The sequence below is a fragment of the Petaurus breviceps genome, unplaced genomic scaffold, assembly GCF_028583685.1.
Source record: "Petaurus breviceps papuanus isolate PSGF00001 unplaced genomic scaffold, PetGlider_PUasm1.0 351605, whole genome shotgun sequence".
Taxonomy (NCBI): Eukaryota; Metazoa; Chordata; class Mammalia; order Diprotodontia; family Petauridae; genus Petaurus; species Petaurus breviceps.
This window is the reverse complement of record NW_027186284.1, coordinates 98,150-125,627: the sequence shown is the minus strand read 5'-3', so window position 1 is coordinate 125,627 and position 27,478 is coordinate 98,150. Positions and strand designations below refer to the sequence as shown.

Below are 27,478 nucleotides of genomic sequence, written 5' to 3'. Positions count from 1 at the left end.
AGAACTTCAGCAGTTCCAGCCCAGCGTCCGGAATGCCCCTGAGATCATGTTCGCTGCCCAACCTTTGTCTGCCCTCAATAGCAACAACTTTGTGTGGTTCTTCAAACTGGTATGGGCAGCTCCTTACCTGGAAGCGTGCATTCTGCACAGTTACTTCGGTCAGGTGAGACGGGGAGGGCGAGGGGAGGGCGTCTGCTGACATTAACCAGGACCTTGTGGTGAGGCTCAGGACGAGGCTGGGCCTGTGACTTCTGCCCGTCACAGAGAGAGTCCGGAGAGCAGGAGGGTCCTGCTTCTTAGCCATTGAGACCTTTGGGGACCCTAACCTTAATCTTTTATCCCTGGGCCACCAAGGAGGGAAAGGACTTGCCCAAAGTCACATAGCTAGGATGGGTTTGATAGATACACGTTAGATAGAACACATTCTCCAGATCGTGTTTTAAATAATGAAACATCTGGGGGCCTCTGTTAGCCATTCTGGCCACATTACTCCCTTGCTCAAGGGACTTCATGTTCTGTCTCCAGCTTCCCTGCCTTTGCCCAGGCTGTGCTCTTAGGATCCTGAACTTTCTACAAACACTGTAACTCTAATTAAGTCTCCTCCCTACCTGAGCCTCAGTTTTCACATCTGTGAATTGATATTATCTGAGGATAACAAGGACACAGGGGCCCTTGGACACTATTGGTTCCAATCCCCCATATTCCAGAGTAGGAGACTGAGGCTCAGAGAAGTTAGGGGATTTGCCCAACTTCACACAGCTAGCAAACATCAGAGGCAGCATTGAGCCCCAGTTTTGCTGATTCAGTCCAGTGCCCCATCTGCTGTGCCTGCTCAGCCTGCTGCACAGAGGTCAGGGTGACTGGCTGGACAGTCCAAATTCTTCTTCTGTGGCTACCACGGCTGCTGCTGGCTGGGCTGGGCGCTCCCTGTTTTGGTGGGCAGTCCCTGGGTGTCGTGAGTGGGGGCCCTGTGGCTGTCCTGCTGGGAGGTTCCTCTCTGAGACTCCTGCTTCATTTTTGATGGACATCTTGACATGACCCTCAGTGGCCTGAGGAAATTTTCTATGAAATGACTGTGTTCAGGTCACTGACTTTGGCCTCATTTTCCTCACAGGAGGACAGGGATGGGATGGGCAGACCTGGGTGGGCTGTAACCTGTTTCTGTGGAGGGAATGTCTGCTTTGGGGATACCACAGGTCTAGCAGACTGTCAGAGCATAACCATCACTAGTTGTGACAAGGCCAGCTTGGATGCATCAGGACCAGACCCCAGCAGAGGATCCGTCTCTGGCAGAGTCTCTTGGGCTGTGCCTTGGGGGATGGAGCAATGGGGCCTCTGGACCATTAGGTGGATTTGCTCCATGGGCTGGTGCCAGTGGGGCAGAATGCCCCAGGGACCTGGGCCTGGCTGGCCAGAAAGCTTCCGGGCCAACAGGATGCCAGGGGTTGTCTCATCCGGCCCTTCATTTTATAGGTGAGGAAATCAAGGCCTATGGGGCTTGAATGATTTGCCCACAGTTGTAACTAACAGGACCAGGATTTCCACTCAGGGCCTCCAGCTCTTTCCACTGAACCCTCCATCAGCTTTGTGCAAAACAAGAAAGACAAGCAAGCATTCTAGTTGACAGAGTCAGGGCCCCAGAGATCTTAATGAGACAGCTAACTGGGCTAAACATGACAGAATTGGTACCAAATGTAAAGTTACACTCAGGTCCAAACAAGCAATTGCTTGAGATTTGGACAGGCAGAGCATGGCTAGCCAGTGGTCAGTGCTGGATTCTAGAACAATGGCAGTTCAGTTTTGTGTCTCTGTTGACAAAGTGCCAAGGTCTTTCCAGACGATGGTCATTGCTTCCAGGTTCCCAGGGATGCTCTCAAGGCTCTCAGCATCGCTTACACTGTGAGCTTGCTGAAGTCCACGTTATTTCCCCTCTACGACTTGGAGCGCATGCTCCTGTTCCGGGATTGCGCAGAGGCAGTGGACTTTGTGACCTTCTACAGCCTCAACGTGTCTGATGGGTATATGAGTGCCCGAGGGGCAGGGAATGAATGTATGAAAATGTTTTGATTTTGAGCTGGCCATACACATCAGTACCCCATGTGCTGGGGATACAGACAGCAAAGCAGTCCCCACTCTCATGGAGGTTTCCCTTTGATGGGAAGGCAGTGGATGGAGAGGGCGCATGTCAAGCCCAGTTGTCCCTGGCACAGATCACACACCAGGAAGTAGGCTGGAGGGTTGGGCCAGGCAGGAGGGCCTGCTGGTCTACCACCTCCCCAGAGGGCCTGTCACAGCTGACTCTCCATGTGTCTAAATGCCCGTGGAGACTGGAGGGGCCGTGGGCTGGGGCCTCAGGGAAGGGGAGGCAGGGTCCATCACAGAGGACAAGAGCCAGAAGACGAGAGTTCAAATGCTGACTCTGCTACTTGTCACCTGGGTCACTCTCTGGACCTTGGTTTCCTCATCTGTAAAATGGAGTTGCTGGAGCCAGCTCTGTCTGGGACCCTCTGACCTGGTGACACTTTTGTTGGGCTGGGTTCAGGTCGCCTTTCTATGGAAGGCATGGTCCCAGAACCAGGAGGGGCCTCAGAGGTCATCCAGGCCAGGCCCTCATCTAACAGAGGAGGAAACTGAGCCCCAGGCTTGTGCCTAGTCCCAGACTCTGTGGCCTCCAGGGTCACCAGGGTCACAGGCGGTCAGGGGCTGTGAGCAGCAGATTGGTGTCGGGAGGGCAGACGAGCTTCTGGCCTTTGTCTTTGTAGCTGGGTGGAACTGAACTGCATGGCCTTCCGAGAGCCCAAGAGAGTGTGCAGACCCAAGTCATTGGTGCTGATCAAGCAGAAGCAGACCACATCCATTGGGGAGGTCATCAATGGTGGGCTGCTGCACCCCATGGTGCGGCATGTCCCCACCTGCAGCTTTAATGAGCAGAGTGTGTACATTGGCAGGAACCTCCACCCTGAGGCTGCCAGGAGGGAGCAGAAGATGTCCTGGGCCCTGGAAGGTGTGTGATGGCACAGGCTCCAAGCATAGATCAGCCGCTTTCTTCTTTTCCTTTTTTTTTTGGAGGGGGGAAGGCAGGGCAGTTGGGGTTGTGACTTGCCCAAGGTCACATGGCTAGTAAGCGTTAAGTGTCTGAGGTCAGATTTGAACTCAGGGGTGGTGCTCTATTCACTGCTCCACCTAGCCACCCCAGATCAGGTGCTTTCTATTTCATGACTCCAATGGGCCAGGAAGGTGGAGTGCCACTGTGGAAGGTCAACTCTGAGGGCAAGGAGGAGGCCTTGGTGGATTAGATAGATTGATCTGGGATCTCTACTGCTACCTTCTGGCCCTGGGTGTCTCCTCACAGGCCTCCCCTGAGGCTCTACCCCATCTTCCTTTGCCCATCATGCCCCATTTGCCAGCCCGTGGGCATCAGCCTTTATATACTACGGCCTCCTGGGCTCCCTGAGGTACCTGCCTGTCCAGGGGTCACATGCCCACTGCTGCCCCTGGGCCATGTCCTGTTTGTGCCAGGAAGGGCCCATAGGATCTGCTGGCAAGCATCACCTGGCATCATGCTGCATGCCAGCATGGGGCATGGTGCCAGGAAAGGTCTGGTAAGAGCTCTTTGACCGACTCATGGATGGACTGAACCACGTTTCTGTGTTAGTTCAGAACCACTCAGCCCTGCAGGTCGGGATCCCCAACCCTCCTCCAGTCATGCCTTCTACATGTTGCCTGCTCTGTCCTTAACACTGCCAAGCAGGTCCCATCTTCTTTCCCTGCAGTAGGTTCATGAACACACATGTGTGCACACACATATGCAATGCCTGTACATGTTACACACATGTTGTGACAAACATAAAACACGTGTCTCCTTCCTCCTCAGGCTCGACAGTGTGCAGAATCCCCAGCATGCAAACTTCCTCTGGCGCATCTCTGACTTCTCACTGCAAGGGAGAGCCTTAGAGAAGGAGAGGGTTGTTCTAGGCATCCCCGCACAGATGCATTTGTTGTTCAGTCATTTCGGACACGTCCAATTCTTCATGACCCCATTTGGGGTCTTCTTGGCAGAGATTCTGGAGTGGCTGGCCATTTCCTTCTCCAGCTCATTTGGCAGATGAGGAAACTGAGGCAAGCAGGGTGAAGTGACTTGCTCAGGGTCATGCATCTAAAACCTGTCTAAGGCTGGATCTGAGCTTAGGTCTTCCTGCTTGCAAGCCTGCTTCTCTATCCACTGTGCCACATGCATGTAAGGCAGGGCTTTGACCCCAAGGCCATCTCTGTTCCCGAGGGCCCTGGTGGTGATGGTGTTGTTGTTGTTGAACTGAACTCGTTATTTATTTATTTTTAACATTTATTTTAAAATATTTTTTGAGTTCCAAATTCTTTCTCTCCCTGCCATCCCTGAGAAGGCAAGCAGCGTGATAGCGATCATATGTGTGAAATCATGCAGAGCTTTTTCATGTTATCTGTGCTGCAAAAAAGAAAAAAAAGCAAGGAGACAAGGGGGGAAGAGCACGCGTCACGCCGAGAGTTCCTCAGCTCCTTCTCTGGAGGTGAAGAGCATTTCCCATCCTGCGCCCTCTGGGTTGTCTTGGATCGCTGTATTGTGGAGAACTGCGAAGTCACTCACGGTCGATCGGCCTTAAAGTATCACGGATGCTGTGGATGATGTTCTCCTCTTTTGCTTACTTCACTTTGCATCAGTTCATATGAGTCTTCCTGGGTTTTTCTGAAGTTTGTCATTTCTTATGGCACGATAGTATTCCATTAAAACCGTATGCCAGCCATTCATCCATTAATGGCCGGCCCCTCAGCTTCCAATTCTTGATCACCACAAAATGAGCTGCTATAAACGTGTTTGTACGTGTGGATCCTTTCCCCTTTCTTATGGTCTCTTTGAGATACAGACTTAGAAGTGCAATTGCTGGGTCAAAGGGTATGCACAGTTTTAATAGCACTTTGGGCCTACTTCCAAATTGTTCTGCAGAATGACTGGATCAGTTCACAATTCCACCAACAGTGCATTAATGTCCCAGTTTTTCCACATCTCCTTCGGCATTTGACGTTTTCCTCTTCTGTCATATTAGCCAATCTGAGAGGTGAGCAGTAGTACCTCAGAATCGTTTGAATTTGATTTTTTATCTAATCAATAGTGATTTAGCAATATTTGATGAAGACGTAGCTGTTTTCAGCAATATAATGATCCAAGAGAATCCCAAAGGAGTAATGATGACAGACATTGCTTGAATGTACACTAAAGCAGGCTATTTTCACCTTCTTTCTTTTATTCCAGTCTTCTTGTACAAAATGATTAATATGAAAATGTTTTACATGATTGCTCATGTATAACCTATATCTGATTGATGACTGTCTCAGGGAGAAAAGAGAGAAAGGAGGTAAAAAAGGATAAAATTTAGAACTCAAATTTTTTTAAAAGGTTAAAAATTGTTTTTAACATGTAATTGGGGAAAATAAAACATATTATAATTTTTAAAAATAGTGATTTAGAAAATTTTTATGTGATTATTGATAGCTTCAATTTTTTCTCCTAAAGACTTCCTGTTCACATCCTTTGACCAGTCATCAATTGGGGAATGGCTCTAATTTTTATAAATTTGACTCAGTTCCATATATATTTGAGAAATGGGACCTTTATCAGAGAAATTTGCTGTAAATTTTTTCATTTCCTGCTTTTTCTAATCTTGTCTGCATTGGTTTTATTTATGCAAAACCGTTTAAATTTAATCTTATAAAAATTATTATCCACTTTATTTGCCAGGATTCTCTCTTCTCTCATTTGTTTTAAACTCGTCCCTTATCCATAGATTTGACAGGTATATTTCACACACTCCCCAAATTTACTTACTATATCATCACCCTTTATGTATAAATTATGACCCTATTTTGACCTTAGCTTGGTATGTGGTTTGAAAACGTTGATCTCTGCCTAGTTCCTACCAAAGTGCTATCCAGTTCTCCCAGCAGGTTGTGTAAAAGGGTAAGCTCTTGCCCACAAGGCTTGGTTCTCTGGGTTTGGTAAGTTATGTGTCATGTGCCTGAACTATTCCACTGGTCCACCATCCATCCACATTTCTTAACCACCTCCAGGTGATCAGTACTTTATGACAGAGTTTGAGATCTAGGCCATTTTCCAAGAATGGCCCTAGTTCTAAAGGAACCAAAGGAAATGGAAGCCATCAGCTTTGCACAGGCCTCCTGTGTCCATAAAGGTTTGACTTGTACCTTGCCCAGAGGCCATCCGGCCCAACTCCCTGGTTTTACAGCTGAGAGAAAAGAAGCAGTCGTCAAAGTCAAGCTGAGACAGTCTCAGGAAAGCTTGAAAGCCCAGTTCTCCCCATTTGGGGTCTATTTCAGATGCCACCTGGGCATTCCATGATCAGAGGCTTTCTTCCTCTTTTGTAGCTGCTCCTACCCCAGGCAGGAACCCAAGTGAGGGAACCTTGATGCCCCTGGTACACCCCGAGATGGTGCCATCTCTGCTGCCCCTCTGCCTGCAGTCTGCACCAACACCTCAGCCCTGGCCTCGGCCTGAGCTCTGACTGCGGCCTCTGATGCCTCAGAGTAGTCTGCCCTCGAAGCCCTTGCCTCAGCCCCAGGCCCAGCCTCCACATCCATGGAGGATTTCACCTCATTCTTCAGGAGCTCTGCAGCTGGCCCCATCCCCCTTCCAGGTTGTACAGTCTGTCCTTCCGGTTCAGGGAAATCATTCTGCCTACACAGAGAGGGTAAGAGATCCCTCCTCCCACCCCAAGATGCTCAGGGTTCTACCTGTACATGTACTCACATGTGGCTAGCTCCTCCTGCTCTCTGGGCTGACTCACTCATCCCCCTGCCCTCAGACTGCCATGTCTAGGCTTAGGACTCACACTTTTTCACATCCTCAGGTCTTAGGGTTAACACTGTCATGGAAGGAGGAAGTGAGGGAATGCTGTAGCTATTCTCCACATTAGCTCATGGGCCCCTACCAGCGTGTTTCCTATTTGCACAAAATCAGTTGCGATGATACCATTAATTCTTAAACACAAAATATTTATTAAAGATAAAGCAAAAGCAAGACTAATCTGTGTACCACAGCCCACACTTAAACCTGGGTCACACTCACCAATGCATGTAGTGTCTGAAGGGGAGAATGAGAATAGACTGAAGCCTTGCAGGGAGATGCATGAGTGAGAAAGACCCACGAGCTCAGGGCAGATCATGACTGTGGACCATAGGCTTGCTGTTCCCTTTGGGGACAATCTACCCCACGCAGAGCTGCTCCTCTGTTAGCTGCTTCCCTTCTTGTCCTCACTGTTCTCCTGCTGGGCAAATCCACTCTTCTTCTGCTCACCAACTGATGCAACAGAAGCTCTTTTAACTTACAATCAACTTTCAAAGGATTCTGAGAAAGTGTCATGTTAGCAGAATATAATTCAGCAGTCTGGGCACTGCAAACAAGCTCAGCCAGCTTTGCACAAAGGCTGCGCCCAGTTTGTGCTTATAGGACCTGGGCTTGGAACCTCTTCCCCAGAGCTCCCAGCCACAAGAGTGAGGGGGACACCTCACTCTGCTCCAGTACTCAAAGGGTTACATGCTGAGAGCAGCCCAGACATCCTGGAACCCCAGAAGCCCAGAGTCAGAAGGGACATTCGTGGCCATCCAGTCCCACCTTGCCTGGGGTCACAAACCAAGTACAAATCAAAGTTAGGACTTGCACCCAGGCCTTGCTGAGTTCCCCAGTAGCAGAGCCGAGACGTGGCTCTAAGGCTATCAGGCAGAGGACGGATCAGGGAGGGAAGAGGCTGTCAGGGAAGGCAGCATCAGGGGTACCTGTGGGAGAAGGGCCTGCTTGGCTCTAATTGATAAGGAAAAGCCACCCAACAGAGAGTTGGGGGCCTTGGGACTTCCCTAGGTGGTGAGCCTTCCTTGTCATGGGGAGGTTCTGATGCAGACACGTTCAAGTTTGGGGAATTCCCTGATGGTTCATCCTTCCTCCCCCTCTTTACCCAGGACATTGTAGGATGCACTGGAAGAGCTGGGAAGAGCTGGTCCAAGATGTCATTCTAGAGGAATATGGGGGGATCTGCAGGGCGGTGGCTGCTTCCCACTGGGCAGCCTTCAGGTAAGGTAGTAATGAGACTTAGTGTCTGTGGAGCAGTCCAGGTTTGCAGAGTATTCACACACACACACACACACACACACATACGGGTTTGATCCCACAACAGCCCTCAAAGGCACGTGCTGTGACTATCCTCCCCACTTGACAGGTGAGACCCCTGAGGCAGAGAGGAGTGAAGCTTGTGACGATCACAGAAGCTCAGGCTGGGAGGGGCCTCAGAGACTGCACAGTCCAGCTGGTGCCTAGACGATGGTCCTCACTGTAGCCCCCCTCCCTTGTGCTCACCTGTGGCCAACCAGAATTGGCCTGAAGCCTTCTCCTGGCAGCCCATACTAGTCTGGGATAGCTCTCATCGTTGGCAGGTTGTTCCTGGCATCCAGCCTCAATTCACCCCTCTATGTCTTCCCCTCTTTGTTCCCAACTGGCCTCCAGGCCAAACTCAGCCTGGCTAGCTTCTCTTCCACAGGACAGCCTTCAAGGCTGCTCTCCTGGCCCCCTGGGTCTTCCCAACGCACTCAGTTATTCTCCAGGAGGCACAGTTTCAAGACTGCTGATGGTCTTGGCCATCCTCGTGTGGTCACGGTAGCCTTGGTCCTAGGGGAACATCCTGAGCTTGTTTCGGTTAGACCCCAGATCCAGCATAAAACTTCAGCTGTGGTGTGTCCAGGACCCTCCATTTTCTAGTCTCCTCTTAGTGAGGCCTAGCAGCTTCCTGGCTTTTTAGGCAGCCATGTCACAAATCCATCGCTAGTGAGCTTGTGGGCCACCATGATTTCCAGATCATTTCCAGAAAAACTACTGCCTAGCCACATCCCACACCTCACCTGCCACCCTGCTGTTGTGCAGGTGACTTTTCGGAGTATTTGTATCTGCCTGGGGAGGTGAAGGAGCAGTCGCCTCTTGCTGCCTGTGTAACCTCGGGCAAGGGGCGAACCTTCTCGGGGTTTCCTCGTCATAGCAGGCTCCACATCTACGGCCCATGACTTTCCATTATATCTCCATATCACATATCACATAAGTGAGATCACCTGTGTCAGTCTGTCCCTTGGCGTCACTGCAGCCCTGGGACCACATGTGTGCGATTCAGAAGGCTAACGTGGATAAAACAGGCAGCACCAAAAAGCCTGGGTTTCTTCAGCTAACCCACACAACAATCACGAAGATAGCCCCACAAGCTACAAGGAAACTGAACTTTTTGACAAAGAGTAAGGGGCACATAAGGGTTAATAATGCCACAGAGAGGCAGGTTGTAAGCCAAACAATAATCTATGTCTTTTTAATGTGCTTCCTATCTCTTAATCTTTTTTTTGGGGGGGGAAGGCAAGGCAGTTGGGGTTAAGTGACTTGTCCAAGGTCACACAGCTAGTAAGTGTGTCAAGTGCCCGAGGCCACATTTGAACTCAGGTCTTTCTGACTCCAGGGTCCGTGCTCTATTCACTGTGTCACCTAGCTGCCCCCTCCTAATTATTCTTACTCTAAACAGCTTCTTATTAGCTTTAATTCAAATTGCCTTTTGCCCTCCCCACGATATTTGGCATTTTGGGGGTTCTTTATGCTCAGACTTTACCATCATAGGTTCTATCTGCAGGGTAAGCTTCTCATGCCAGTTCAAGGCAGTACAAGAGCATGGATGTGGGTACTGGAATGAGTTTTGAGGGCAGGGATCAGCTGGGCCAACAGTCTGGCTGATTTTATGCACACACATGTATAAATGTTTATGTATTCATGTGCATCTGGGCAAAGCATCATGGGAAATTCGAGGAGGGAGTGATCACTTGCACTTGGGAGATAAGGGAGTGAGTGCTTCAGGGAAAGTGGCCTGGAGGAGACTGGCCTCTGTGTCAGAGGTGGGGGGTGGGCGGCCTGTGCCTGGGCCGCTTGAGCTTTGGCCTGGCTACAGGTGAGGGCAGGATGAGAATGGACTCTGCCAGCTGGCTAGAGCGTGAGGAGAGGGCTGGATAGTGCCTGGTCTGGACTGTGAAGGCCAGAGTCAGAAGGCAGCAGCACCCCTGAAGGCTTTGAACAGAAAGCTGATGCATCCTCACGTGTGCCATGGATTGGACCCGGGACCTGACCTCCGTTGGTCTCAGTGTGGGTGGGAACGAGGGCACAAATGTGAAGGATATTGCAAAGGCAGAAGCCATCCTGGGGATGTGTGGGGTGATGGGGAAGACTTTAAGGTTAACAGCCAGAAGCACATATAGACTGGCTACTGTGGGCATGGTTGGGCTGCCGTCATCAGCCACAGGGCAAGGCTGCAGAAGTCTGCCTTTTGGGGTCTCCTGTCAGTGCCAGGAGGCCCACGTGAGGGGCTCCAGAGGCTGACCCTCCATCCCTCTGCTCCTAGGAGGCCTTTGTAGAGTCCAGCTGGGTCGGTGGAGTTTCCTGGCTCTGCCTCTAGTCATCTCTTTGCTGGGCCTCATTTTTTGCTGGGCCATTGCTGGGCCTCAGTTTTCTCTCCTTTCGAATGGGGGTTCACCTAGATGTCTTCTAAGGCCCCTTCTGCCTTAGTATCTACAATCCTGTGGACCTAGTCCTCTGGACAAATGGAGGGAAGCCCCTCCAAGAAATCAAGTACAGGGTGGCACCTTCTGTTGCAGATGGAAGAAGATGGTTCTAGCTCAGAGAAGATGGAAGCGCCAAGTCTGGGCATTCCCCCCTGCTCCCTGCTACGTGGACCGCACCCATCAGCTGAAGGCCTTGCTGCCCAGCACAGACAGTGCTACGGCCGGGGGAAGCTGGGGCCTCCACCACGTGGTGCAGGCAAGCTGCCAATCTCCTGCAGCAGGTACGGTCCAACACGCTCTTCCTCTGCTCCAGCAAGGCCGTGTGGACCCCGCTGGGCTGGCCCTCGCTCCTGTCTGAGCACCTGCCTCTGCAGCACGGACATGTGTTCTGGAAGGTGGTGCTGGCTTTGCCCAGGACCCAGGGAGCCGGGCTGGATGAGTCGGACAGGTGAGTTGTTTGCTATTCTCACCAGTCCTGAGGGAAGCAGTGGCTGCACCAGGGCTGCCCTCGGGAGCCCAAGCAAAGACACTTGGCCAGTGGGCTTTTATTCCCTGCAGCCTGGTGGTGGGAGCTGGCTGTGGGCAGTGCCCAGCAGTCCCAAGGCCCCCCGGGTGGGCTCGGACCTTCCCTTTCCAGCCTGATCTCCCACTGCACCCCCCTGCCAGGCCTCAACGCTGCTGCCAAGTCAGTCTTGCTGAAGTTCAGTCCTGATGGGCCCCCCCCCCCCACCTCCCAACATGCTCAGAAATCATCAAGGTGTTCACATGGCCTTGCCTGGCCTGCAAGGCTTTGTGTCATTTGGCCCTGACCTCCCCCCAGCACCCTTAGCCACACTCTGGGATCTCGGGAAGGTTGTCACAGCAGTAAATTGGGTTTGTCTTTGCACCCTAGTGCCCATGCACCCGGCATGGAATGGCTGCCTGTGGGGTCACTAAAGGGAAGGAGAGCCCTGGAGGGGAGGGTGGGGGTAGCTGCTGAGAGGTTCAAGGCAGGCCTGACTTCCAGAAAAGCTTCCACAGGGAAGGTAGTGAGCTCCTCACCACTGAAAGTCTTCAAGTGGTGGCTGGATGAACATTTGGAAAACAAACCAATTATAAATTATTCTTGACTGATTCCAGATGTTAAGAATGAGAATGTCCCCAGACCAGAGCTGTTTCATTTGCATGAAATAAAAAAATAATAATTTAGTCAGAATGTTTCTATTTAAGGAGTGGCTACTGAAAATTTTCCGATTTGCTAGAGGTGGTGGGATGGACCAGACAGGCCCAGACAGATGCTGGGGAGGCGGTGGGATGGACCAGACAGGCCCAGACAGATGCTGGGGAGGCAGTGGGATGAATGCATGCGTCTGCCCTGACTTCTGGGCTGTGAGGCTGACAGGTACCTGTGGCCCAGGCAGGGGTCAGAGCTGCCGGTCTGCTCAATGACCCTCCTCTGTCTCTGCTCCCTCCCACAGGAACCTGGCACAGTGGGTGAAGACTAAATTTGCAGGCAGCGAAGGAGTGACATACGACCAGGCCCAGAACAAGACCCAGACCCTGTCTGTGTTCAGCTTCCTCAGCAGGGAAGGAGACTGGAGGTCCCACATCCACGTGTCCGTCAAGGTGGGCTTGGTCATCTGCATGAGCATCGTGTGTCTGGGCTGGTGGGGGCCCCCGAGGGCAGGCCCAGCCAATGGTCGGGAGGCCCCACCAGCCAGGGTTCACTCCCACTAGATTTCAGAAAACTGTGTCCTTTGCCCCACTACGGCCACTGGGGGTCCAGGGCCTTGTCCAGCATGTCCCCAAGGGTCTGTCCTTTCTCAGCCAAGAGGCTCGGGTGTGTGGGGACAAAGAGAAAGAGGAATATAGCAAAGTTGAAGCCATTTTTTTGTGTACACCTGTGATGTCATCAGAGTAGAGAACTCCTCAGTGTGGAAACTGCCTCCTTCAATGAAGATCAACAACTCCTCCTTGGACTCTTGGAGAGCCACTTGGGGCACTGAGGTTAAGTGACATGGCCAGGGTCACACCAGCAGGACGTGTCAGAGGCCAGACTTGAACCCAGGCCTTTCTGACAGAGGAGGATTCTCTATCTACTACACTCTCAGCAGCAGCTTCAGGCCTTTAGTCTGACTCACATTTTCTGACACAAGCTTTGTCCTCATTCATGAATACCCTTTCACACTCCTGGGCTGTAGACTTTTTTTTTTTTTTTGCTGCCATATTTTGATTACTTGTCCCAGGATTATAGGGCCATAGATTCAGAACTGGCAGGGCCTCAGAAGCCAATCAGTCTACGTTCACAGGTGAAAACACTGAATCACAGAGTCATGATATTACTTGGCAGGGTCCAGAGGGTCAGTGAGGAAGCCCTACTCTGAGGTCCTGGGGTCTAGAGATGACCCAGGCCACCTGCCACAGAGGCATTGATGGGAAATCCAGGCACCAACAGTTGTTAAGGGAGCTGTTTTTGACGGCTGCCCTGGCTCGAGTTCCCCTGAGAGACTCAGTCTGCCATTGAGGTTGGCGGGGGGGTGAGGGCAGGACCTGGAGGGACCTTCCCGACCCACATGCATTGTCACGGGGCAAGGCCTGCTGAGCTCATCTGGACCCAAGAGCCAAGCATGTGGAAGCGCTTCCTAAATGCTTGCCCAAGAGAGGTGGCATTCCCACCATGACTCCTTCCATGTTCCCAGATGCCTCTGAGCTTATTGGCCTGGCCTCCCTTTTAAGGGTCTTTTGGGGAACTCCCTGAGTCTCCTGGCTGGATTCTATTTGCCTGCTGCTGCTGTAGTCTAGTGAAGGGTGCAGAATGCCAGGGAAAGTGCTCAGCTTTCAGAAAAAAAAATTGGAGTAGACCTTAATCTCAGATCATATACTATAAAAAAATTGCAATTGGGTCAATGATATAAATATTTTTAAAAAATTAAACCAGAACAAAAGGGAATGAGATGCTATGGTTCTAAAGAGAAGGCAGAGTCTTGTCTTCTGAACAAAGAGAAGGCCAAATCTGTGAATTTCATTAGAGGACAGTATTGTTTCTACACAACACAAAACAATGCACGGAGAGTAAAAAGGAAAGAAATAAATTAAGGAAGACATTTCAGTAAGCACATTCGATAAAAATCTGACATCTGGAATCCCTAATAACTTGGTCCAAGGGTGGCTCATGTCCCAAAGTCCATGGGCACAAACGGGCATTTCCTGAAGAAGGAAGTGGAAATTGGCAATAACCACTTGAAAAAATGTTCTGAGCCTCTAAAGTTCAGAGAAATAAAATTAAAACAACTCAGTTCTCTCCTTAACCTTATCAGATGAGTGAAGAGAATTAAAATGACAAAATTATCATCTTTTACACTGCAGGTGGAACTCTGACTCAGTACTCTCTCTGCAAAGCAATATAGCCCTTTACAATAACAAAACTGATGATACCCTTGGAAGCAGTGATCCTGCTACAAAGGGTGCTGTTAAGGAGTAGGGGGTAGGGCAGAAGCTCTTATCTGTAATAAAAAAAATTAACAGTTGCTTTATTCATAGCAGCAAAAACCCAACCAAGCAGCCAACCCAAAGTCCTGTGTAGAGGATGTGTAGTAAGCCCAGGGACGCGAGCAGAGACTTTTCTCCCAGGGCAAGCTGTGCTAAGGGCAGGGATCCAAACAAGCGGGAAACTAGGATGGTACCCACTGGCGTTTTGGGTGATTTGCTGCCACCAGAGGCTGGGGAGAGAGGACCACAGAGCCCTCCTGACATGTCCCAGGATCAGGAGACCTGCTGCCGTGTCCCAGACAGTGCAGCTGTGCCCACTCAGGGACTTCTCTTTCTTTGCTCAGGTCTGAAGCTCCCAGATTTCATGGCCGATGGACTGATTTCTGAATACATTGTTGTTGAATTCCTGGTTCCCTTAGTGACTTGGAATTCAACCATCAGGTGAGGGGAAGTGTTCGGAAGCAGGCAGTCAGAGACCCTCAAGCAGGATCCCTGCCAAACTCCTGGGATCTGAGGGAGACACATTCCTAAGAATAGGTGGTACCTTCCTTGTGACTCCGTGAGAGATGGCTGCAGAGAGCCTGGCTTTTTAAAAAGCCTACCCAGGCTTCTCTTCCAGGCTGTGCCAATTGGGAGCTCTGCTGCTTGTAAACATCCATATATATTCTGTGCCCAGGTGGCCAGTGGTCTATAGCAAGAAGAGCCTGGGAGTGGGGTGGGGGGTCAGCTCTCCACTGACCTTCCTCCGGACCCTTGGACCTCAGGCCATCTCCCCCCAGGGAGCATCATCTTCAGGGGCAAACATTTCAGAGTTACTGAGCATGCAAAAGGAGGGCTGATGTTGAGATGTTCCCTTTATGTTCATGGTGGCTGTCCATCTGAGCTTCCCTGCCCACTGACCCAGCCCCTCTCTCCTTGCCCTGCTTTGCTTCTCAGCTCTCTCGGGCAGTTCAGTGGCTGGTTTCATGTGCCCCCAGCAATCCTGGCCTCTCCTGCCAGACCCTGGCACAGTTGGTGGAGGATGGCATCCAGTGCGAATTCCACCGGTGGGTCTCCCATGACCACAAGGAGAGGCGGCTGGCCAGCCTGCCCTCCCAAGAGCCCGGGGCCATTGTGGCCCTGTACAACAGCATTCTGGCCTTCCTGGCTGCCCTCATCTTGGCAGAAGAGCTGAGCCACCTGTCCTGGCCCGCTCCAGAGTTTACCAGGCCAGGGGGCAGCCAGCTGCTCCCCCACCTGGCCTGGCTAAAGGAAGCTGTGCTGTCCTTCCAGATCCCACCTGTCCCTCTTCTGCCTGTGGACAGTGCATAGCCCAGAGGGAGCCAGCCTGATCTTGTTGCCAGTGGCCACCCCCTCCTCCCTTTTCCTGTCTAGGCTTCAGCTGTGTTGGGCAGTCTGAGTTTCCTCCTTTGCTAGAGCTGTGGAATGTCCAGCCTCATCCACTCAGAGGAAGGCTGGTGTTATCTCCCCCACCCCTTCAGGGTTCTAGGGTTCCCTCAGAGAGGCCATGGGGGGCTTTCTCTAATGCTGCCAGCTCTAGCCACCATCCCGTTGTGTGTCCTTACAGACGGGGAGCTCACTGCCTCCCAGGCAGCCCCTTCCTCTCTGGGACTGCCCACGTGGTAGGGAAGGTGCTTCCGACACCAAACCTCCCCCCTCATCCAGATGCTTGGAAACAGCCAGTCTGTGGATGCTGCATCTTCTCTTGGTCAGGGGCCTCATCCTCAGTTTCTTCAGCCCCGCAATCCCATCTGGGCCCCCTTCACTTATCATCCTTCTTTCAAATGAGGATGCCCAGAGCAGGACTCGCGGCTCAGGATGTGGTCTGGCTGGACCACCATCTTCTTATGCTTGGCAGCCATAACCCTAATGGCCACCCCAGACTGCAGACTGCTCTAGCATTTCTTGTTGGCTTTATCCCATTCTTTTTTTTTTAAAGCAACTGGGGTTAAGTAACTTGCTCAAGGTTACAGGGCCAGGTGTTTCTGGGTGGGTGCTAAGTGTCTGAGCCCGGATTTGATCCCAGGACATCCCGACTCCAGGGCCGGTGCTCTTACTCACTGTGCCACCTGGCCACTCCTGCTTTATCCCATTCTGATTTACATGGAGCTTGTGGTCCACTGAAGTCCCCAGATTTTTTTTTTTCTTCCAGACATCTGCTGGTCCTCCACGCTGTGGTGCCGGTGCTGATGACCCAGCAAGGGCCGCTCTCTCTTTCAGCCCCGTGGAATGCCGCCTGCTCCCACGTTTTCCAGTACGGGTCCCAGATCCCCAGCTGTGGCCTGGACCAGCACATCCTGCAGTCCGAGCTGCAGGACCTGCTACATCGAGCCTCCCTCAAGTTCTCAGGAAGGAGCCGAGGCCGCCCCACACCTGGCATTCCCTGGGACGACATCTTCTCTCTGTGCATCAATTACCGGCTGCGGGACTGGCTGCCCATGACCCTGCCACCGGTGTCAGGTGCGTGCTGTGCCTCTGCGGTGTGAGCCAGGGCCCCGCTGCCCTCCAGGAGCTCCATCCCAGCGGGGGGAGAGGGCCTAAAAGTGAGGAGGCACAGAAAATCTCTGCCAGGCAATGGGAAGACAGAGGTCTAAGGGGGGAGGCATTCACCGTGGAGGGTCATCTGAAGCCCAGTGTGGAAGAGAGCCTGAGGGAGGGAGCGGAGAGGGAAGGGGCTCTGGGTGAGCGTGTGGCCGTCTGCTCCCTTTGCTGTCCGCTCGGCCTCTTTGTGGGTGGGTGAGGGGCCCTTTTCTCTTCCCCCTCATATTGGCTCAGGGAGGGCACATCAACTACTGGGGCACCGTGATCACCTCCCACTGCCTTCCACTCCCACCCCAACAGCTGCCTTTCGGACACTGAAGCTGAGTATTACATAGGCATCTCACACCTTGAGCTCGCCATCTCCCCAGACACCCAGGCCCCCAGCCTCAGCGGCAGCCTTGAGAACTCAGCTTGCCTGTCTTCTTCCCAGCCCCCTTCTCTTAGTCCACAAAGCCCCCAGTTGGGTGCAGACCCTCCTGTGGGTGGTCTCTGCTCCATCCTCAGCTGTCCCAAGTCAGTCCCGCCTTGCTGCCTCTCCCCCCACTCCCCTCCCACAATTGCTGGCTCCCTGTCACCACCAAGAACAAGATAAGACCCTCTTTACAACTGGCCCTACCTGCCAGCCTTCTTTTCTTTCCTATTAGTCTGTGACTCAACTGGATAAATTCTCGTGGTTCCATTGACTGGATAACCCTCTAAGCTAGGCAGAAGGCCTGCTGGAAAGGGCTTCGGGCCCCCTCCCTGCCCCCGCTCCTCCAAACAGACCTAGGAAATGCCCCAGATGGAATCCCCATGGGGAACACTATTCCAGCCCAATGAGCACTCTGTAGTACCTGGGGACTGTACCCAAGGCAGGGAGTACAGGGGCCAACTGGAGACTTGTCACCCACTGCCCAGTGTGACCAAGCCCCAGACCAAAGAGGCCCCTGACGGGGGCAGAGTCCAGCAGCAGTCCACTGTTGCTCAGACCCAAACCTGGTTCAGCCTGGACCAGGGAAGCAGTGACCAGATCCTGCCTAGGACCAGATGACTTGGGGAGCTCTGAAAGTTGCTGGATCCCAGCCTGAGCTGGGGATTGGCTAAGCGTGGAGTAAGAGCACTAATTTTCCCCAAGAAAGCAGCAGCTGGACCAGCCCAGACCTTCCCTCCAGAGGTGGAGAGAGCCTGGCCACAATATCAAGTCAGAAGTCAGGAAGCAGGCTAGAAGGAGGAGCAAAGCCATCATAAAAACAGTGATGATGATAGGAAGCTCAAGAAGGAAGGGAGCACCCCGAAGAAAGACTCAAAATACAGGCAAGCAGAACCTTGGCACAAATTCAGCGAAGACGCATGGGAGGAGAGGAAGTAAGAGTGAAAAAATGTCTTAGAAACTAAGTGGGGGTGCTAGAGGAAAAAAGCTGAAATGAAACGAGCTGGAGAGGAGATAATGGGAAAGGGAATGGCAGCTTGGGACAAGAAATACAAAACCTGCCCAAGCACCACTTTTCTTTAAAATCAGAACGGATCAAATAGAAATGAATCATCCCAGAGATAACAAGAAAAAATGATAATAAAAAGTCTAAAAATGGAAGGAGATGTAAGGTATCACACCAAAAACAAATGACCTGGAAAAAGGATAAAGGAGAAAAAAATGTTAAGAATAACCAGATGAGGGGCAGCTAGGTGGTGCAGTGAATAGAGCACTGGCCCTGGAGTCAGGAGGACCTGAGTTCAAATCTAACCTCAGACACTTAACACAAAAACTAGTCGTGTGACCCTGGGCAAGTCACTTAACACCAATTGCCCTCCAAAAAGCAAAAAAAAAAAAAAAAAAATCACCAGACTACCTGAAAGCCATGACAGAGGACGGAAAGGAAATAGAACCATCAGGTACCTCCTGAAAGAAACCCCCAAATGAAAACTCCCAGGGACACCATGGCCAGAATTAAGAACTTCCAAGTCAAAGAAGAAATGCCGTACACAGCCAGGAAGAAATACCTCAAGTCCTGGGTAGTTACCCTCATTCAGCACCCACCGAATCAACAGCCAACAAACACCAATTAAGGACCTACCTGGGGGTGGCAAGCATGGAGCCCTGGGGGTACAAATGTGAAAAAAGAAAGACAAGCCCTGTCCTCAGGGAGCTTACCATCTCTTCAGGGAAGTCTGTACACAAAAGGGAGCAGAAAGGGGAGAGGGGAAAGGAAAGAGAAGGTGCCCAACTAGGAGACTTGGTGGAAGTCTGTCCCAAAGTCCTGTAGCAGCTAAGAAAAGGGAAGATGCCTGAGCCAAGCTCTTTTCTTAAATGGAGTTTTGGACTTCATGGCCCCAAACACCAATCACAGGGCTGAGGGTAGTGACTATTGCTGAGTCCTCTTTTTCAGCCACGTCCGACTCTTTGTGACTCAGTCTGGGGTTTTGTCAGCAGAGATGCTACAGTGGTTTGCTATTTTCTTCTCCCGCTCATTTTACAGATGAGGAATTGACACAAATTGGGTGAAGTGACTTGCCCAGGGTCACACAGCCAGTAAGTGTCTTAGGCCGATTTGCACGGAATTTGCAGGTTGATTAGGTTGTCCCAGTAATAAGGGGTATGACTCTGAAGGTCAAACACAGGAGTTAAGACAAACATAAAATAGTCAATAAATATTTGTTAAGCACCTATTCTGTGCTGAACACTGGGGACACAAACAAGAAAAAGAGACAGTCCCTGCCCTTGGGAAGTGAAAGCAGACTACAAGGAAAAGCTGGTGGTTCGGGGGTGGGGAGAAGTGCTCCGTAGTGGGGGGTGAGGACGGTGGAGAAATCCAGAATGAACCTCTCCTTGAGCAGAGGGGTAACGATGGCTGCACCCCACTATCGAAGAGGCGGCCCAGGGGCATGATGGCTGCACCAAAGCTCTTACAAGGTGATGTGATCCCCCCACCCCAAAGAAGTTTCTAGCCACCGTGAGTGTAGCCAGATGGGCAATGAGGGGATGTCTGGAAAAAGGTAAATGGGAACCCCAAACGATAAGAGGACGAACCCAGGATTCTAACCATCACAGTCCATAGAAGGAGTCTGATCAGAGATTGGGAATGGTCCTGTTTGGTCTTGATGATGTTCATAGAAGAATGGAAAGCCAGGGGAAGGTGAATACATAGGTAGGTGGGTGGAGCCAAAGGGAGGTTGGGGGAAAAGCATTCCCTAAACCAGGGTGTACCAGGAGGGGGTGAGCGCTGACAGTTGGACCTCACCACTGGTCAAAGGGAGGAAGCACACACATACAGAGTTGGATAAAGAAATACATTTCACTCAGCTGGGAAATAGGGAAAGGGGAGAAGGGGGAGGGAGAACTGGAGGGTAGATTAAAGGAGAAATCAGTCCTAAACAAAACAGAGGACATAGGAAAACACTCCCAACTGAGGTGGCAAAGAATTAGAATCTGAAGGGGGTGGCCATCAATTGGGCGATGGATGAATGCGGGATGGTATGTAGATGTGAAGGAAGAATTGTGCTGTGAGAATCGTTGGAAGGGTTGGTTTCAGAGAAACTCAGGAAGACGGATGAGGGAAGTGATCGGATCCAGGGGAAGAGTTTGTACAAAGAAAACAATATTGTCAAGTCAAGCAATTTTGCAAGAAAGATTTAGAATTCCGATTAGCACGATTAACCAAGATTCCACAGGATTTGAAGAAACGTGTTTGTTCCTTGCCTTCTGATAGAAGTGAACAGAGTGGAAAATGATGTAAACAAATATATTCACACATGTATGTATATGAGTATGTATTGTTCTTTTTTTGGACACCACCAGTGTAGAACTTAGTTTTGTTTGATTTTATGTTTTATTTTCAACTTTGGGGAAGGGGGAGTTGAAGTGGGAGGGAGAAAGTGTAGATTTTTATTGATTCAAAAAAAAAATCCTCAATGAGGCAAGTGGCTTTGCTCTAGTTCTCTGCAGCTGCTAAGCCCCCTGTGATCTACTGACCCCCTAAAATGGAGTCAGCACTGAGCCTTCCTTTCCTCCTGCTGTGTTGATTGTATTTCTGCAGGAGCCATGAGCAGTGATGGTCAGATTAATGTATATTTTTATAAGGATCATCTAAATGAATTTGTTTGCCCAATGTCATGGAAACAAGCCAGACTTCGAACTCAAAGGCAGAATCCTGAAGGGTGAGGCTGCTTATGTTTCTCTGAAGTTAGTGTGAGAAAGTATAACTATCCCCACACAGATAAAGTCAGAGCCACACTGAGGGTGGTGAGTCATCCTCCTTCAAGAAGACAGTATTACCTATGGAAACTGTTTCCAGAACTCTCCTTGGGGTCTTAGTGTTTGGTGGAGCCTCTCTCATTTTCCTTCTTTCTTTCTTTCTCTAGCCAATAGTTGGAGAAAGTATTGATCAACTGATTCCCAAGGAACCTAACTCTTTACATTCCAGTATTTTTCAGAATTACAGAATTTGAGTTGGAAAGGATTGCCCAGCTGGTCTGTAGTATAACCTACCCAGCAAATGGCTGTCCAGCACCTGCTGGAGACCTCTACAGAGGGGAAGCCCCACAGCCCTGCCGGCAGCTGGGACATCTCTCCTTGTTAGGACACTTTTCCTGTACTTTCACAATTAATCACTCCAAACAGCTCATCTTTCTGTCATTAACAGATAAACTGAAAAAAGCATTTATGCAAAGTGCTTTCACTGTCATGGCTTGGTTTGGTTTTCAGGTCAGCCCAATGTCCTCCATCGTGGAAGAAGAATATTTTGCAGGTGCCTTTCCCTCTGCCCAGCATAGAGAAAAAGTCAGTCAGCAGGACCAGTGTGGGGAATAATGCACCCTGCGTGCAGAAAGGCCTCCCAGAACATCTGCTAACCTGCATCCAGACGGAGAAGGAAGAAAGCAAAAAGTGAGTCCTTGGCAAATGAGCCAGACCCAGACTGGACCCTGGAAGGCCTTGAAGCAGGCCTGTGGGGGTGAAAATGGCTGCAGCAGAAGCATCCCAGGGAACACTGACTGAGCTCCTGCTTCAGACCAGGCACAGTGCCAGGCTGTGGGCACAGACAGAAACACCGAGTTTGCTCTCCTGGGGAGAATGCCACTTGTACATAGGTCTGGGAACACGGGATGAGCACTAGAGCTGACTCTGACGGAAGATAGATGTGAGGAGGACATTCCACTCCTGGCAGACGGCTGGGGAGCGGGTAGTGAGGGAATGGAGGGCAGCTGCAGACACAGAAGGAACTTGTGGCTTTGGACTCCCAGGGACCAGGTCAGGCCTTGTCTCCTCCCATTTATTCTGGGAAGCCCCCACAGAGAGCTTGTTTGTCCTCAGGTGGCTGAGGACACACAAGGGGCCAAACAGCTGTAACCCAGTGGCCAAAGTGTGTTCGGGCCCAGCCTCGAACTAGTGCTCTCACCGAGGGCAACTCTCACCTTCCAAACTCCCTGCTCCCACTGGGGACAATGACCTGAGGCAGTCTCTGCGATTCCCCGTCACCCCACCCTTGCTTGTAGGTTTGAGGACCAGCTGTGTTGCTGGCTGAGCGAAGACCCCCACTGTCTGGCCATTTCCCTTCCTCCTCCCCTGCTCAGTCTATTGTGGCCGTGAGGCGCTTCTCACCGCCGGCTGGGATGCAGGCAGGATTGTCTTCTCCACCCTTGAGCGCTCTAAGCAGGCAGGAGACTGCCTTGGGACACCAGGGTGTCCTATTCAAAGAATGACCTGCAGGAAAGGCAGAGCCCCCAGCTGGGACCAGCGAGTGGTTCTGGGCCCTGGTCATCAGTGCTTCTGCCACTGGAGGCACTTGGCCCACCCAGGGCCCTATCATTTTAATGGCTCTAGGAGGGAACAATAGGGCATTGATAAAGTGCTTAGCACAGCGCCCAGCATGCAGTGACGGCCAAACGCAGTCCAGCCTTCGTAGAACTGGTGCAATTCCTTCCTACAAAAAGGCAGGCCTCAATTGTGGGCAGCTTTGCTGGCACTACTCCTTAGCCCACCCCAACAGCCTGTGAAGACCCGTAAACAAACTCAGAGAAAGCTTGCAGCCCGGGAAGCACAGGATGGGTTCCACTGTGTGTCCTCCCTGGGAGGCCCAGTGCCTCCTGGGCTGCTCCCCTTCAGCCTCTGCCCATCCTCAGCCCCTAGGATTCCTGCACCCAACACCAGACTGGCCTGCTGCCAGGCCCTTCCTGGGTCTCTCTGTTCTTTGCCCAGCTCCTTCTCACTCACTGGTTTCTCCTCCCCACCACCAAGTTACAAGGATGGAAGAGGTGGCCTCTGAAGAGAAGGCTGACCACTCTGTCAAAAAGACTGAAACATTTAGAAAAACTAATTAAAGCCACCAAGGATGAAGATGAGGTCTGTAAGTTCCACTTGTCAACTCTGAGAGACTTGGGTGATCTCTGATTCCGTGAAAAAGAGAGACTCCAGTTGGATGGGTTTTAAGAAATGTGGGAAAACCTTTAATGCCATGTCACCTCCTCCCAAACTGTCTGAGGCGGTCTGATGCCAACGAGCCCCCGACTGTTGCAGAAGAGCTGCCCCAATAAACGTCTTGAGCGGTTGGCATGCTGGGTCCAGTTGTGAGATAAAGGCTTTGCGAATCACAAGCTGCTTGCATCAGGACAGGCTTCATCTTAACCACTGTGCCAGTGTTTTCTCTCCCCTGGCTCAGGATGCCCCCAAGTCCCCCTGAAATTCCTGATGCCACCTTGCTTCTGGGTCCTCTGACCATGGGGCAGCCACGGCATCGCTACAAAATGACCAGCTCACTGACGACACTGCCCTAATAAAACAGGATGCCATGGCTACCCTGGCATGGCTGGTTCTGCCTGGACTATTTACTGCCTCGGTGACCTCCAGCAAACCCCTTTGTATGGGTGGGCCTCCGTTTCTCCACATGGCCCTCAAAGGGGAGAGCTCTAAATGATCCCATGCCAGCTGCTGGGGTCAGAGGTGCACCTATCGCCTTCTCCAGAGACAAAACGCCAGAGCTCTCCTGAACGGCTCAAGTTTGTGAGGGATCTAGGCAGAAATGGCCGTGCTAAGGCCTCCTCCCAGGCCTGGAAAGCTCTGCACAGGTATGGTCCCAAAGGCTCTGAAGGTAAAGACATGAGGGAGAGAATGTCCTGAGAAACATCCACGCCCATCTCAGGGGGTTCCCTCCAAGGTTGGGGACAAGGCGATTCCCTGACTGGCTATCTTTTCCAGGATTCTGGGGGCGGGCACCTATAGATCTGTCCGAACAGCCAACACGACCCTTGCCACTAGATGGACAATGGTAGAGGTCTCCTGTGAATGGAGGGAAACTCCCTGGGGAGCATGCAGCCCTGCTTGTGCTGTGGCTCACTCAGACGTGCCCCAGGCACCAGGTGGCATCGGGATGCTCACAGAGACTGCAGGTCTTTCCTGAGGATCCCAAAGGAGAGCCCATCAGATCGGGCCGTGCTCAGGCACACTAGCACAGCCTGGAGTCTGCCAGAGGTTTGGCCAGCCTCCTGCATGCCTGGAGACCCTGTAAGGCAGTGAATAATGTGGAGCCCACCCATCGGAGGTACCTTATTCTCATTTCCCTATTTAAGCCACAGCATAGCTTTCTTATACCCTCACTCTCTTGTGTTTTACCAAAAAGAGTCATTAAGGGTGGATTGCACATTGTGGGTGCCCTCAGCTCTGCCCATCCTGCACAAGGCCCAACAGGGCACGCAGCAGGATCTGTGTTGCCCAGGAGAGCAAGGGCCTGCCTCCTGCCTCCAAGCCCTGGGGGGCCGCAGAAGGCAGAATGAGTAGCCACCCACATGGGCACCTGGGCCAGGACTGGTATGGCCACACAGCTGGTATGGCCTGATGGTCAGGCTCTCTCCTCACCAGGCCACAGCTCTTTGTGGGGCATCCACTCCCCCTTGCTTCCCTACCTTGTCCAGGTCTGCCCTCTTTCCTTTCCCTTCTGGTCTCTCTGCCTCCTGGAGGACCCTTCCTGGCTATTCCAGACCGAGCTCCATGCTAGACGGGTTTCTTCTGGGTGGGGGCAGCTCCTGCCAATTCATGAAGGGGATTATCTAAAAAAGGTTCTTGGTCAGTGGTTGGAGGCTGGTGCCAGCGACCTTGTTCAGGGCTTCAAGGGTGAGCTTTTCTTTGTGGTACATCTAAAGAAGAGGCAGGGAGGAAGATCAAGAACAGTCTGTTAGGGCAGCACATTTCATTAACCACACTGTGAACAACGCTCTTATGTGGAGATGAGTAAAGCAGGCTCGAGAGATGTACTATCTCTAACAGATCCTGCTCTGGCCCGGCCCGGCCTCCCTGCCCCCCTGCCCCCCTGCCCTGGCCCGGCCTCCCTGGCCTCCTGGCCCGGCCTCCCTGGCCCAGCCCGGCCCGGCCTCCCTACCCTCCTGCCCTGGCCCTGGGTGGAACAAAAGTGCCAATTTCCACAGCCACTTCTGAGGCACAACTGATTACACTTTGGTTTCAACCATTTTCTCTTTCACTAAAGAGGTTTGAGTAAAATGTCAGCTTCTGTGCCTCTTCCATTAACAACTCTTAGGAATCTTCTGCTCAAATCAAATCTTTTGTGGGGGCAGCTGACACCTAGATTCACACATAGCTGCCAGGCTGGCACCAGAGGACCCTGGGAATCGTGGGTCTGTTCGGGGGCTGGGATGACCCCAGACTCCCCCCCCCCGGCAGAGGCCAGAATGTCACACATGCTTGGTCTGGCTCCTGACCCTCTACAGTCGGGAGTCTCTTCTCCGGATTCTCCCTCAAGTCAATGATGACAATCGATGTCCACCACTTTCTGACCAGACCCTCACCATGCTGGAAGGGGAAGTGTCGAGGGAAAAAGGTAGGAAGGAACATGCCATTTTTCTAACAGGGTGTTTCTTGAGACAAGGTCTGCGTGGGAGCTGAATTATGGGGACTAGACCCTTGTCACCTACCTCTTGCCATTCTGGGGCTGTGTTATGCTTGTACCCAAGTAAATGACAAAGTCCATGAGCTGCTGTCACCTGCCAAACAAACACAGACACCATCTGGTATGTGGAGAACCCTGCAGTATCGAGTTAATAGGAAAGAGTTTGGAAAGAGCCCCGAGTGAGTGGCCCAGGATGAGCAGGCCCGGCTGCTGACCTGGATCACAGATCCCACTCTCCCCCACCCCACTCGGGGTTTTCTTGGCAGATAACTGGAGTGGTTTGTCATTTCCTTCTCCAGTTTGTTTTACAGATGGGGAAACTGAGGCCAAAAGGGCAAAGTAATTTGCCAGGGTTACACAGCAAGTGTCTGAGGCCAGATTCGAACTCATGACTTTAGGCGAGGCACTCTCTCCACTGCACCACCTGGCTGACATTCTCTTTCCCCAAAACCTTTTTTCTTTTTTTTTTTTTAAATTCAACTTATTTATTCTCAGTCTTCAACATTCACTTCCCTAAGTTTTAAGTCTTTTCCTCTTCCCTCCCCAAGACAGCCTACAATATGATATAGGTTCTACACATATGTTCCTATTAAACATTTTCACATTAGTCACGTCATAGAAACAAACGATAACAAACCACGAGAAAGAAAAACAGAAAAAGAACATGGTCCGCCTCCCTCTGCATTCCCTGGCATTTTCCATCCTGAGTCCTTTGGACTTGTCTTAGGTCCCTGCACTGCTGAGAAGAGCCAAGTCGTTACAATGTTGCTGTTACTGTTACAATGTTCTCCTGGCTCTGCTCCCTTTCCAGGTTTTTCTGAAGTCCGTCTGCTCATCATTTCTTATTATTCCATTCCATTCATCTGCCACAACTTGTTCTGCCATTCCCCGATGGATGGGCATCCTCTCAGTTTCCAATTCTTGGCCACCCCAAAAAGAGCTGCTATAAATACTTTTGCACACGGGGATCCTTTTCCCATTTCTATGATCTCTTTGGGATACAGCCCTAGAAGTGGTATTGCTAGGTCAAAGGGTGTGCACCTTTTATACCCTTTGCACACAGTTCCAGATTGCTCTCCAGAATGGCTGGATCAGCTCACAGATCCACCAACAATGCATGAGTGTTCCAACTTCCCCATATCTTCGATATTTGTCATTTTCCGGTTTTGTCATGTTAGCCAGTCTGATGGGGGTGAGGTGGCACCTCAGAGTGGCTTTGATTGGCATTTCTCTAATCAATAGTGATTGAGAGCATTTTTTCATATGCCTATAGACAGCTTTAATCTGAAAACTGCCTTTGTATCCTTTGACCATTTATCAGCTGGGGAATGACTTGTATTCTTGCAAACTTGACTCAGTTCTCTATACGTATTAGAAATGAGGCCTTGATCAGACACTAGCTTTCTGCTTCCCTCTTGATCTTGGGCCCACGGGTTTTGTTTGCACAGAAAACGTGTCACGTTACTGCCTCCACTCTCCTCGCTCCCCTAGCCTCTATCTAAGTCGGGGGGCCGCGTCAGGCGCGGGCTCTGCCCGGCAGTCTCTGTCAGCGCACAAACGGGGGCCCTCGGGTTTCTCGCACAGCAGGTGGCCGCTGCCACGCAGGCCGCCCCCCGGCCCCCGCCTACCGTCAGCACGTCCCCGTAATCCTCGCCGCGCTCCCGGCACTGCCGGAGGATGTGCTCCACGCCCAGGACCACCGAGCCCAGGCTCCAGTCCTCGGGGTGCTCGGGCCGGGGCAGCGTCCCCGCGCGCACATCCTCGTGGAAAGGGAAGGCCAGCACGTCGGTGGGCTCGGGCCGGCCCCGGTAGCGCCCGTTGAGCCGCCGCATGCGCCCGTCGTCCACGCAGATCACGCCGAGGTCGAAGCGCTGCACGCCGAGCACGCGCCGCAGGAGCTCCAGCCGGGCCCGCAGGGCGGCCCTGCGCACGGGCACGGCGCGCTGCAGGTTGCGGATGACCAGGCTCATGGCCAGGTGGGGCCG

The 27,478-nt window shown here is 51.7% G+C and overlaps 2 protein-coding genes across 6 annotated transcripts; one reads left to right on the top strand and one right to left on the bottom strand.

Annotated features, from left to right (window-relative positions):
- Positions 1–23,082, top strand: MCM3AP (minichromosome maintenance complex component 3 associated protein; the record flags this gene model as incomplete). The annotated part of the gene is given in 19 exon segments (XM_069097163.1): positions 1–163; positions 1,828–2,018; positions 2,763–3,004; positions 6,415–6,737; positions 7,568–7,682; positions 8,002–8,113; positions 10,201–10,414; positions 10,622–10,827; positions 10,829–11,065; positions 12,075–12,318; positions 14,180–14,486; positions 14,489–14,526; positions 15,022–15,388; positions 16,306–16,545; positions 20,637–20,757; positions 21,305–21,484; positions 22,093–22,169; positions 22,796–22,874; positions 22,876–23,082. Coding segments are annotated over 19 exon segments (3,568 nt in total), but the record flags the coding sequence as incomplete, so codon positions are not given.
- Positions 16,485–27,478, bottom strand: YBEY (ybeY metalloendoribonuclease). 5 transcript variants are annotated; one of them, XR_011170041.1, is made up of 4 exons: positions 27,122–27,478; positions 25,519–25,587; positions 24,496–24,726; positions 16,485–16,622 (listed from the first exon to the last, which is right to left on the bottom strand). XR_011170041.1 is itself a non-coding variant. In XM_069097167.1 (3 exons), exons 1-3 carry the CDS (start codon positions 27,461–27,463, stop codon positions 24,640–24,642), a joined length of 498 nt encoding a protein of 165 aa, XP_068953268.1. In that variant the 5' UTR covers positions 27,464–27,478; the 3' UTR covers positions 23,017–24,639. The 5 variants fall into 5 exon arrangements, 1 of the variants encoding a protein (XP_068953268.1); XR_011170038.1 differs by lacking the exon at positions 16,485–16,622 and adding an exon at positions 23,017–24,095; XR_011170039.1 differs by lacking the exon at positions 16,485–16,622 and adding an exon at positions 23,017–23,989.